This window comes from Hemiscyllium ocellatum, chromosome 43 (genome assembly GCF_020745735.1).
Source record: "Hemiscyllium ocellatum isolate sHemOce1 chromosome 43, sHemOce1.pat.X.cur, whole genome shotgun sequence".
NCBI lineage: Eukaryota > Metazoa > Chordata > Chondrichthyes > Orectolobiformes > Hemiscylliidae > Hemiscyllium > Hemiscyllium ocellatum.
Window position 1 is genome coordinate 29,599,186 of NC_083443.1, and position 13,759 is coordinate 29,612,944.

The 13,759-nt window shown below is 46.4% G+C and overlaps 1 protein-coding gene across 1 annotated transcript in view; it reads left to right on the forward strand.

The window, feature by feature from the left end:
* The window catches only part of spock2 (SPARC (osteonectin), cwcv and kazal like domains proteoglycan 2), an 81,423-nt gene that overhangs the window by 38,416 nt on the left and 29,248 nt on the right, over positions 1-13,759 (forward strand). Inside the window, exon 3 of the mRNA XM_060854234.1 lies at positions 11,621-11,735. Within this exon, the coding sequence (XP_060710217.1) occupies positions 11,621-11,735 (115 nt within the window). The remainder of the gene's footprint in view (positions 1-11,620; positions 11,736-13,759) is intronic.

Genomic DNA, 13,759 nt, shown 5'->3' on the forward strand with positions numbered 1-13,759 from the left:
GGAGCTGGGACAAAGTGCACCAGTAACAGATGAACTCATCTTTAAAAAGAACTTATTGAACTGTTTCAGGGTGCTCTACATCCTTTCATTGCCAACGAATGCCTTTGAAAGTACAGTCACTGCTGCAGTGAGACCCATTGACTCCCACAAACTGCAATTAGGTAGTTGGCCAGATGGTAATACTACCACTGAAACTGAGGTCACATTCTGAGGTCCTGGGTTCGAATCCAGCCACAGTGAAATTTGAATTCCATTTTAAAAATAAAGAATTAGGAGTCTCATGATGACCTTAAATCCACTGTTGATTGTCAGAAAACCCACCTCCTTCACTAATGTCCTTTAGGGAAGGAAACTGCCATCCTTACCCGGTCTGGCCTACATGTGACTCCAGACCCACAGCAATGTGGTTCAGTCTTAAATGTCCTCTCTTGAAGGCAATAAGTGCTGACAAAGCCAGCCATGCCCTCATCCCATCAATGATTTTTTCTCTTAAATTGAGGGATAAATATTGATCCAAGTCAGAACCAAGGGTCACAGCCACACACAGCAAAGGAATGAAATGGTCCCTGTGAATGGCAGTGGTAAGTGAAGAGTTGGTCTGGTGTTTTCAGAAAGCAGCTCTCATACTGAGTGACGGTGTCAGGTTAGTGTCAAAAAGTATGGTGCTGGAAAAGCACAGCTGGTCAGGCAGCATCCGAGGAGCAGAAGAGTTGTCGTTTCGAGCATCAACTCTTCAGCCTGATGAATGAAGAGCTTATTCTTGAAATGTCGACTCTCCTGCTGCCTGACCTGCTGCGCTTTTCCAGCACCACACTTTTTTCGACTCTGATCTCCAGCATCTGCAGCCCTCACTTTCTCCCTGGTGTCAGGTTAGTGCTTGCTCTGGGGAGTGTCACTAAGTCGATCAACGCCTGGGGGTTTGGGCTCAGTGGGGAGTTGTGGCAGGAATGAGGAGATGGGGTGTGAACCCAGTTCACAGCTCATCACTTGCCCCCTGCCCCCCACACAGCCAGAAACTAACACACAGCTGCCAGAGTGAAATGGATCAATGCCTCAGCTGGACAGCACAGTGTAGCTTGGTGTGGAGTCAGCTTGTTCTTCTCAGCTATCAGAAATCAATTGTATGTACACAGAATATATCACCCGAGTTTAACAGCCTGAGGCTGAGTGATACAGGGCTCAACCAGCAGAGTGAAACATCTGAAACACTCAGTGATTTTGCTGCGGGAGACATGAACAAGAGGCTCCGCAGTCGAGATGGAAGGGGTTTTGAGGAGGAGGGGGGAATTTTAATGTTTGGGGTTATTGGAGTATGGTTCCCAAAGTGGGGACCACTGGCAGGGAACTGACCGCACTCTCTCTTAGCCAGACCCTAGCCATTCTAGAAAAGCTCAGCAGGTCTGGCAGCATCTGTGAAGAGAAATCAGAGTTAATGTTTCAGGTCAGGTGGGAACTGAGTTCTGAGGAAGGGTCGCCGGACCTGAAGCGATAACTCTGATTTCTCCTCACAGATGCTGCCAGACCTGCTGAGCTTTTCCAGCAATTTCTGTGTTTGCTCCAACCCCCTCCCCCCCCACCACCATTTTGGGTTTGAGCTAGTTGGGGCTGTCGGTCAGGAACTCAGCTATCATGGAATTGCAGAAGTGTTCCAGCGCAGAAGGAGGCCATTTGGCCCATCGTGAGTGCACCAGCTCCCCAAATGAACATTATCACTTTGTACATTCTCCTGCCTTCCTCCCCTGACATCGCACACGGGTTCTGTCCAAACATTCACACAATGGCTTCTTGGCTGCCTCAGTTGAACCTGTTTTCCATCACACCTTCAGGCAGCGTGTTCTACCTCACTGCATGAAAATGCAATTTCTTATATTCACACAGACGTGCAACTCCTGCGGGCTGCCCTTTGTATTTGACTTGAACTTGACAATAATACTCCTGTCAGCCAACACAAAGGTTGGTGCTGTCATGCTTACATGTCCGCGGCAGTCAGGATTAATTGGTTAACTCTGTCAGACAGACCACAGGCGTGTGGCCAGCTGTATTATTTTGTGCAGCTCCTCCCGCTCTCTGTGAGCCTCACTGAGTGGCATCTCCATTTATCGGACATATTCTACACGAGCCGTGATGAAACCTGGAAGCCTGCTGCAGGCCCCTTGCCCTTCACCGGGACTTGGAAGTTGAGCTGGAGCATTTTACAGTCTCGCTACACAACGTAACTCGCTGCAGATGAGCTGGACCGTGTGAGATAGGACACTATCCGAGGCTCCAACTGCAAAGCTTTGAGAAAGGGTGTAATACGCTCACCTTTCGCCCTGGGTGTGTTGTATAATCAACACCCAGCATCCATGACCCAGATAGTTGGTGGGCTGTTAATTTTTAGCCAGGGGCATTCACGTAACCCCTGGATATGTGAATTATTGTAGTGAAATCCAGAATCACTGGAAGATATGGATAGTGCGCTACATTGGTACTGGTGTGAATTGTTGATAAAGCAGCTGACCCCACTACCTCCCTCCCATGAAGGGCCAGTTTACCAGCTGTGTACTGAACATGTACGGCCAGAGAAACAGTGACGTGAAGCATGGAAACAGCAGGGAGTGATGTTTATCGTTTAGCACTTTTCCCGTTTGGATTAGACATGGCCAGCTGAATGAACACACACATGCATGACCTGGCACTGAACAGAATGCTTCATCACTTGTTGTAGGACCTGACAGTGAGCGAATTAGTTGACAGGATGTTGCCTGGGCTGGGGCGTTACGGTTCGGAAGAGCGATTAGACAGACTGAGGTTGTTTTCCTTGGGGCAGAGTAGACTGAGACATGATTACAATGTAGAAGACGATGAGGGGCATCAGTAGGGTAGACAGGAAGAAACTTTGCCCCTCGATTGACTGGGGTGGGGGGGGCAGGCATAGAGTTAAGGTAAGGGGCAAGAGGTTTCAAGGAGATGTGAGAAAAACCTTTTCCCCAGAGGGTGGGACTCACTGCCTGTAAGGGTAGTAGAGGTAGAAACCCTCATAAAAGTGAAGAAGTATTTAGATGTGCACTTGTGACCCCAAGACACACATGGCTATGGGTCAAATGCTGGAAAGTGAGATTAGAATAGTGAATAGTGAGGTTAGAATAGTAAGTGTGAAGAAGGGCTTATGCCCGAAACGTCGAGTCTCCTGTTCCTTGGATGCTGCCCTGACCTGCTGCGCTTTTCCAGCAACACATTTTCAGCTCTGATTTCCAGCATCTGCAGACCTCACTTTCTCCTAGAATAGTGAGATGCTTGTTTTTGTCCAGCACAGACTCAGTGGGTCGAAGGGCCTCTTTTTGTGGTGTAGAATCCTTTGACTGTCATTCGCATGAGAGCTAGATGACAATTTTTGTTGATGTTGAATGAGATTAAGCCAATTGGAGTCAACCAATTCAGAGCAAATGTGCATTTTTACTCATTTATAATTGCTCTGTCTTTGCCATCCTGCCTTGTCCCCAGCTTCATAAAGTTTCTGACCTATCCGACATCCTGACCTTTATTACCCGGAGTTTCCCACTCTTCGGGCAGCACTTCTCTGTCACAAAGAAAAATTGCAGGAAGATGTGGAAGATTGGGGAAGTGGAACTAACTGTGAATGATCCTTCAAAAAGCCAGGGCAGATTCGATGGGCTGAATAGCCTTCTGTGGTCTACAGTTCCATGAAATTATGTCAAGCTAATCAATGATTGGCGGACCAAGTGGCTAAGGTTCCAATTGGTGGAGGGCACATTTCAGTCTGACATGAGTGTCTACGTATCCTGATGCCTGATGCTTTTGTCTGAAACGTCAACTCTCCTGCTGGCTGACCTGCTGTGCTTTTCCAGCACCACACTCTCGACTGGATGTCTCTGTGCGGAGAGCAATTTGGGAATCGCTCTCTGGTACAGGGGTGGATCCAGGGAACACAAAATCATCACAAACTTATTGAATGAGAATGTAAAGAGGGAATGCAATGAGGGTGAGAGTAGGGTCCTTCTGGATGGCCATGTGGTCCAACTGGCTTTCCTCAGATAATATAAATGACAGTCCCTTCCTGATAGAACGTGGGAATGAATCATCCACCATCTCGAGCTGAGTCACCTAATTAACCACCACTTTGTCAGGCAAGGCATCTGAGAACACAGAAGTTGGGGCACTAACATCTGCACAGCAAGATCTCACAAAGAGCAAAGTTTTGTTTCAGGTGATGGGCCAAATGGCCTGCTTCCATACTGTATGCTGCCTTTTCCATTTGGTCACAAGTAGTAGTAAGAGGCTATTTGGCCCATTAAGCTTGCTGCACCATCATGGCTGATGGTCTTAACTCCACTTTTGTGCCAATTCCCTTAGTCAATCTAATACAGCCTGGAAGAGATTAATGAACCAGCCGCCCCTGCCCAATGGGGAAGAGAATTCCACAGATTAATGACCCCCTGAGAGAAAACAATTCCTCCTCATCTCGGTCTGAAATGGGAGATTATTTGGAAGTCTGCCTCTTCGTTCTACTCCCCTATGATAGGAAACATCCTTCCAGCACATTCTCTGTCACACCCCCTCACAGTCTTTTATTTTTCATTACGATCGCGTCATTCTTCCAAACTTCAGTGAGTGAACTTTCTCAACCTTTTCTTACATATCCCAGGTATTAGCTGACTGAACCTTCTCTGACCTGCTTCCAATCCAAGTATTGCCTTTTTAAAGAAAGGGACTAAAAGTACATCGTGTATAGAATCATAGAATCCCTCGAGTGTGGAAGCAGGCCATTTGGCCTGTTGAGTCCACACTGACCCTGCGAAGAGAAGTCTGCCCATCCCTGTAACCCTGCATTCCCCATGGCTAATCCACCCAACTTGCATTACCCTGGACATTATGGACGATTTAGCATGGCCAATCCACCCTGACCCGCACTTCTCTAGACTTTGGGAGGAAAATGGAGCACCAGACAGAAACCCAGCAGTGCTAATCACTGAGGCATCATTGCCACCTAGCCATAAGACATAGGAGCAGAAATTAGGCCATTCAGCCTGTTGAGACTGCTCTGCCAATCAATCATGGCAGATAGGTTTCTCAACCCCATTCTCCTGCTTTCTCCCCGTAACCCTTGATCCCGTTGATACTCAAGAATCTATCTATCTCAGTCTTAAATGCACTCAATGACCTGGCCTCCACAGCCTTCTGTGGCAATGAATTGCATAGACTCACCACTCTCTGGTTAAAAAAGTTTCTCCTTATCTCTGTACTGAAAGATCTTCCCTTTATTCAAAGGCTGTGCCCTCACGTCCTAGTCTTTCCTATCAATGCAAGCATCTTCCCAACATCTACTCTGACCAGGCCATTCAGTGTTCTGTATGTTTCAATTCATTCCCCCTGTACTCTTCTATATCCATCGACTATAAACCCAGAGTCCTCAAATGTTCGTCATATGATAAGCTTTTCACTCCTGAGACCATTCTTACGAAACTCAGCACTTCAAGAATGATACCAACAAAGCACTGTCTGTACAGCTGTAGAAATACTTTCCTATGTTCGTACTCCATCCCTCCTCTGCTAAAGATCAATTTTGAATTGGGACTAATTAGAATCTTTTACCTGAGAGAAACGATGTGACCTCATCCATTAGAAAGACAGCGCCTCCAACAGTGCAGCACTCTCTCATCTCTGCCTGTTGCTCAAGTCCTCCTGTGGGCCTTGAACCCACATCTTTTGATTCCAAGGGAAGAATGCTCACTTGAGATTGGTTTCCGCACAGTAGGCACATCAAGGAAGGTGACCAGTCTCTGACTGTTGGTCATTCTTGGACACGGGTATGTGTTTTTAGGCAACACGATGATATAAAAGAATCTGTATGCGTTTACCTCTCAGCTGGGGAATATATTCCCAGTATCTCCTCAATTTAAATGGGATTTAATGATTATTTAATGAAGTCATTAAAATTTAAAGAGCCCTGTTTTTCTCTTTGGCTTTTAGTCAGCGCTTGCATTCAGATGTTTAGTGGCTTACGTTGCAACAATCCAACACAGCCCCTGTGGACACCACTAACTAATTTACCCTCGGTAGACCACTTACAGCAGCAGGCACATAACCTGCCTTCCTCAGGATGTTTAACGATAGCAATTTGCATTTATACAGCGCGCTTAATGCAGACTTAAATGGCCCAGGCTGCTTCACAGGAGGGTTACCATGAATTGGATGCCAAATCAAGAAGGAGATGTCAGTCAGGCGACCGGGAGTCCGGTCTCGTGGCAGGGTTGTACGGCACATCCTAAAGGAGGTGTGAGAGGCGGTGGGGTTCACAGAATGGGATTTGAGAACAAAGGGCCTGGATGACTGCAGTCTTGGCCACCCATATGGGATCGGGTGATGAAAGGGCAAGCCTGAATAACGGGAAGATGCGACTGTTAGTTTGCGAAAGAACGGAAAGTGAGGCTTTTGTCCTCAGCCCTCATTTCTCCACCCCAGCCTTAACAACTATGGCTCCCAAATGGACCATGTGGTGTATCAGAGCGTAAGAAACCCCACAATGAAAGATAAATCCAGCTGGGAATTTGAGGAACATTGTCATCTGGAGAGTATTAGAAAGTAGATTTTGTGCTTCAGAGAGTATTGAGGTGAATAGCTTTGATAGGATTTAATGAGAGCATTGAGACATACATGAGGAAGAAAGGAGTAGACAGATGTGTTGAAATCAAGATCAGAGTGGTGCTGGAAAAGCACAGCAGTTCAGGCAGCATCTGAGGAGCATCGAGTTTCCTGCTCCTCAGATGCTGCCTGACCCTCTGTGCTTTTCCAGCACCATTCTAATCTCCAGCTTCTGCAGTACCCACTTCCGCCTAGATGGGTTGGAGTGGTGAAATAAATGACTGTGGTGGGTGGTTCATGTGGAGTATGAGACCCAGCATGGAACAGACAGGAGGACTTGAACAACAGGCAAAGCTGAGGGAGTGCTGCACTGCTGGAGACACTGTTTTGTACTCTACCTCAAAGCAATTTTAGTAGCTGGAGTGTTGGACACTCCTGGTGTGTGGCAGCAACTCATTTCAGGAACATCACTGACGGCTGCTTCCCCCTCCCCCCAAACTAAGTAACGAATCTTCTAATGGGGACAAAGCTCAAACAAAACTCCTCCTGATCATAGTCCCTGTGGAAATGATCAGAACTCATCAGAAAGTAGCAGATACATGTACGGCAGCTGACGACGTGTTCAGTGAGGGTGAGGCGTGTGAAAAAATGTCTAACCGAGGTTAGGGTGAATTGGCCATGGTAAATTGCCCGTAGTGTTCAGGGAGGTGTAGGTTAGATGCATTGGTCACCCTAAATATAGGGTAAAAGGAATGGGTCTGGGTGGGTTACTCTTCAGAGAGTCTGTGTGGACTTGTTGGGCCGAAGGACTGAACGAATTCTATGAAGCTGCCACCATCCGAATGGACCTGCCAGGTGCCTTTTGGGTACCTAGCGTTACTTTGAGAGAATCGTTCCCTCCTCAGGGCAGCGACGGGCTTCAAACTTTGCAGTAGAGAATCTGAAAAGAACACAGGAATCATGAAGAACACAGGTGATTCTTTTTTTTAGATTAGATTATTTACAGTGTGGAAACAGGCCCTTCGGCCCAACAAGTCCACACCGACCCGCCGAAGTGCAACCCACCCATGCCCCTACATTTACCCCTTACCTAACACTACGGGCAATTTAGCCTGGCCAATTCACCTGACCCGCACATCTTTGGACTGTGGGAGGAAACCGGAGCACCCAGAGGAAACCCACGCAGACACAGGGAGAATGTGCAGACTCCATACAGTCAGTCGCCTGAATCGGGAATTGAACCCGGGTCTGTGTACCTTATGTTGGACATGTGCTGTTTTGCATTGTCTGGTGATTCTAGACATAGCCATAGCGATGTACAGCAAGGAAACAGATCCTTCAGTCCAATTAGTCCATGGCAACCAAGTATCCTAAGTTAATCTGGTCCCATTTGCCAGCACTTGGCCCATATCCCTCTAAACCCTTCCTATTCATTTGCCCATCCAGATGCCAAAGAAATGTTGTTATTGTACCAGCCTCCACCACTTCCTCTGGTAGCTCATTTCATACACACAGGATCCTGTGTGTGTAAAAGTTGTCCATTAGGTCCCTTTTTAATTTTGCCCCTCTCACCCTAAACCTATGCCCTCTAGTTTTGGATTCCCCTATCCTGGGTAAAAGACCTTGACCTTATCTATGTCCCTCATGATTTTATAATCCTCTGTAAGGTCACCCCTCAGCCTCCAATGCTCCAGGGAAAACAGCCCCAGCCTATTCAACCTCTCCCTAGAGCTCAAACCCGGCAACATCGTTGTAAATTTTTTCTACACCCTTTCCAGTTTGACAGCATATTTCCTATGGCAGAGAGACCACAATTGAATGCAACATACTAAAGTGGCCAAACCAATGTCCTGTACAGCCGCAACATGACATCAGCTGTGCATCAGCTGACAAGCCTTCAGTTTGAGATCTCACGGACCCATTCAGTCATCAGTTCCAGTTCAAAACAACTTCAGTCCAGTGGGAACCCAGCACAACACAGCATTAATGCCAACTGCAGAATTGGCTGCAATAATCAAACTCAGTCTGCAGTGCAGTGTTGAGTTTATCTGCAATTGCGATCAGAGAACCTTCCAGAATGAGGCCGTTTGGGCCAGGCAACCCTGCTGGTTATTTGAAGGAGCTAGCCAATGAGTCTCAGAATCCACCACCTTCCCCCAACCCCCACTCATAGCTCCAAAATACTTAGGCCTTTTCCCTTTTTAAACATTCATCCCTCTTGAGACTGGCTATTCAATCTGTGTCCTTTCAGGCAGTACTTGCATTGATGTTAACAAAAGTGCAATGTGTTCTGAAATAAAATGTTCTCCCCTTCTGTTTTTCTTTGCCAACATCAAGCGCTTGTGACATCTAGTGTTGGCAGTTGGATTGTGACTTAGGTGTCATGTCTGAGCTGTCTGAGATGGAGGGTTCTCATCTGTGTGTGACTTTGGAGGGCAATCTCAGAGTTCTTAAATTTCTCGGCCAGACTGCAGTCATTGCAGCTGATTAAACCTTGAACATTATTGTGGGTTGGCTCAGGTATTGATGCTAGACTTTACACTTAATTCTGGAATATTCCTTGGTTTACTGCCCTAATTCTGTCTTCAAAAGGCAAGGGATAGAATGACTGTTTCCCTTCGCAATCCAAGAACTGAGTCTCAACTTAAATGAGCCTTTGAAACTTGAGATTTCTCAGGGTGTGGGATTGGTGACGCTCCTTTTTAAAGATAAAAAGCATTCTCCTTTATCAAAGCAAGAATCCCATCCCCTAGAGGGAGCCAGAATTCTGGAGAACCAACGCAACCTCAGAATGTTTTCTCTCCAAATGAAGATTCCCGGCAGTGAGGGAACTGTTGCCCCCACTTCTTGTGAAATTTCAAATGCCTTCAAGTTATCAACAGATTCTGCCAACTGGACCCAGAGCGGTCATCAAAGATGGACAGCAGAGGGGAGGCTTGAGGGGATGGAGGGTGAGGAGACAGGGTGGGAGAGAGTGGGGAGGGGGAAGCAAGAAAGATCAAAATTTGAACTTGCTAAAGGGAGATGTGATTTGATTTGACTTATTGTCACATGTACCGAGATATAGTACAAAGTATTGATTTGCATGCTATCCAGACAAATCATACCCTACATCAGAGTGAAGGAGCAGCGCTCCAAAAGCTAATGCTTCCAAATAAACCTGTTGGACTATAACCCGGTATTGTGTGATTTTTAACTTTGTCCACCCCAGTCCAACACTGGCACCTCCAAGTCATTATATTAGAATATCAGGGGAATAGAATAGAATGCAAAATATAGTGCTACAGCTACAGAGAAAGTGCAAAAAACGGCAAACTTTATTATACTATTTATAAGTCTAATAACAGCGGGGAACAACTTGATCTTGAATTTGGTGCTACATTACCTTCAAACTTTTGTATGTTCTTCCTGATGGAAGAGGGTATAACCAGGGTAGGAGGGCTCTTTGATTATGTCTGAAAATGTGTTGCTGGTTAAAGCACAGCAGGTTAGGCAGCATCCAAGGAATAGGAAATTCGATGTTTCGGGCATAAACCCTTCATCAGGAATGAGGAGAGTGTGCCAAGCAGGCTAAGGTAAAAGGGAGGGAGTGTCGGCAGCTTTCCGGAGGCAGTAGGAAATATAGATGGCGCCAATGGATGGGAGCTGAAAATGTGTTGCTGGAAAAGCGCAGCAGGTCAGGAAGAAGGGCTTATGCCCGAAACATCGAATCTCCTGTTCCTTGGAGACTGCCTGACCTGCTGCGCTTTTCCAGCAACACATTTTCAGCTCTGATCTCCAGCATCTGCAGACCTCACTTTCTCTGCCAATGGATGGGAGGCTGGTTTGTCTGATGGAGTGGGTTGTGTTCACAACTCTCTGTAATTCCTTGCGGTCTTGAGTAGAGTAGTTGCCCTACCAACCCTGTGATGCTTTTGGGTAGGACACTTTCTATGGTGCATCAAAAAGATTGGTAAGGATCACTGTGGACTTGCCATATTTCCTTAGCGTTCTGAGTGCTTTCTTGCTGTAGCGTTGACATGGATGGACCAAAATGGGACAAAACTTCAGGACAGACTCTAAAACCTGGTTTCTAGTTGTGAGGGGAGTAGGTGAGATCAAATAAAAATTACACGTGGAATAAAACATGTTAATATTGCTCGCACCTTGTTTGGAATAATGTCTGCAAAATGCGGACAATGGGCACAGACTGATAAAATGTAAATAATTTCATTGAGGGCCTGGAATGCAGTTGGAGAGTGAGCTAGTGCAGTCCAGGAGGAGTCGGAGAGATGCTAAAGTCATAGAGCCATACAGCACAGACCTTTCAGCCCAACCCGTCCATGCTGACCAGGTTTCCCTAACTGAATTAGTCCCATTTGTCTACATTTGGCCAATATCTCTCTAAACCTTTCCTATTCTTGTACCTGTGCAAATGTCTTTTAAATGTTGTAATTGTACTCACCTCTACCACTTCCTCCGGCAGCTCATTCTACACACGACCCATCCTCGTGAGGGGAGTAGGTGAGATCAAATAAAAATTACACGTGGAATAAAACATGTTAATATTGCTCGCACCTTGTTTGGAATAATGTCTGCAAAATGCGCACAATGGGCACATCACACATCGCACCCTCCCCATTGACAAGGACATATGCGTAGATAAGTGAACGTGTGCTTCTATTGTAGCATATGTGGAGACTTTGGGCATGGAGCTCATTTGTGTGCAATTCGTAACACGGATGCTGTGTCACCCATGAGAATACTTGGCCCAATTACCTAGGTTGCCCCTTTTAAATCTTTTAAATTTAATTTTTTTAAAATGGTATGCTTGCATTTTATTGGCCCCCTAACAAATAGGTTATTAACAGGTAAAGAGGTCAGGAAGGTTATGACTTAGGAGTACCTTCAAAGAGCCAGCAAAGATGCAGTGGTCCAAATGACCTCATTCTGAAATGTTCCCTGATTGTAGCTGCAGACATTTGGAAAACCCAACTGTGTATTTTTGAGTATTCTCCTAGTCCGTAAGTGACTATTGTGTGTTTTTTTCCCTCTGCAGCACTGGATCCCACCAAGGACCCCTGTCAAAAGGTGAAGTGCAGCCGACACAAAGTGTGTATCTCCCAGGGCCAGCTGAGGGCCATGTGCATCAGTCGCAAGAAACTCCAGCACAGGTTAGATGCGCCGGGATGCCATTACGTTCTCTCACACACGCCAATGCGACTTGCTGCAAGATCTGCATAGGCGTGTTTCTGGTTGTGCGCATTCATACTCTGTACGTGAGGGATGCTTTCCCTTCTGTAACATCACAGACAGTCCACACCCAATGAAGATGTACATCGCACCCTCCCCATTGACAAGGACATATGCGTAGATAAGTGAACGTGTGCTTCTATTGTAGCATATGTGGAGACTTTGGGCATGGAGCTCATTTGTGTGCAATTCGTAACACGGATGCTGTGTCACCCATGAGAATACTTGGCCCAATTACCTAGGGTGAAGGTGACCTTTGCCCTCTTGGATAACCTCCCAGCAACCGTCATGCCTTCTGCACTGTGTTGTCTAACCATCATGTGATTGTACCTGTTTGAGTCCAAACCCAACTCCCTCCATCCTGCATGAGTTAATGATTTGGTTCAAAGTAAGGCAGCTTAGTCCAGCCTAGCTCACACTCCACATCGGATTGAAGGACATCTTTGTCCGTTCACATCTGCGATCAATCCAATCCCACGGGTGGTGACATATCCCAAGTTAACCTTGGCACCAGGACGTGAGGATACTGTGAGCAGCAATATGTTAATTGACTAAATTGATGGAAGAATTGTCACTTGAGTGATGACACGGCATCTGAAGCTGGGCAGAACTTGTGTCAAAATGATCCCTGATAATGAAACAGAATCCTTTTAAAGTCAGACGCTATTGATTGTTCTGCATTATTAATGCTCTGGCTGTCTCTGCGGGAAATATAATTGTCCTCTGTATTCCAAATTGTCTTGTTACATTTGGGCAACATTGAAAATTGTTTTGGTGTGCACTCAGCAAAAGGAGAGCGAATTTCCATTGACTGATCGGGTGGTGGGCCATGAGTGGAGTCCTGGGGGAGGTACTTGATCTCATCTCAGTTGGTGTCCTGAACAGGGAGCTGGTTGAGAAAGCAGATCATAGAATCCCTACAGTGTGGACGTAGGCTCTTTGGCCCATCAAGTCCTCACCTAGCCTCCAAACAGCATCCTATCCAGACCCAGCCTCCGCTTACCCCCTCCTATAACTTAACATCTTCCATGGTGAACCGACCTAGCCTGCACCTCCTTGGACACTGTGGGGCAATTGCCCATGACCAATCCACCCTAAATTGTGCAGCTTTGGACTGTGGGAGGAAACCAAGGCAGACATGGGGAGAATGTGGTAACTCCACACAGGCAGTTGCTTAAAGTTGGGATCGAACCTGGGTCCCTGGCACTGTGAGGCAGCAGCGCTGACCACTGAGCCACCGTGCTGGAGGCTTGTAAACAAAATTACATAACTCTTGTTGATTGAGTGTAGGTGGAGGAAGGAACATAGATTTCTTAAAAACAGATACAGGCAATTGGTGTCCTGATAACATTAAGGTTTTAATTGACAGACTGGCATTTGGTCAGTCTGTGAGAGAGAGACTGATTGGAGTTTGCTGATTGGAGTTATACCAGGCACAAAGGAAGATGGTTGTAGTTGTTGGAGGTCAGTCATCTTCACTCCAGGACATCTCTGCGGGAGTTCCCAGGGTCGTGTCCCAGGCCCAACCACCTTCAGCTGCTTCATCAATGAAGCAAAGGTGAGAACTGCAGATGCTGGAAATCAGAGTCTAGACGAGAGTGGTGCTGGAAAAGCACAGCAGGTCAGGCAGCATCTGAGGAGCAGGAAAATCTGGACAGATGAAGGGCTTTTGCCCGAAACATCAATCTTCCTGCTCCTCGGATACTGCCTGACCAGCTGTGCTTTTCCAGCACCACTCTAATCTAGACTCTACTTCATCAATGACTTCCCCTCCATCATGAGGTCAGAATTGGGGATGTTTGTTGGTGAATGCACAATATTCAGTTTAAAGACCTCATTGGGATCTTTGAAGCTTTTACAGAGTGGGCAGAGAGAAGGTGTTTTTAACCATGTGAGTGTTAAAATGAGACACCATAAGTATAATTACTAATAAACCCAAAGAGGA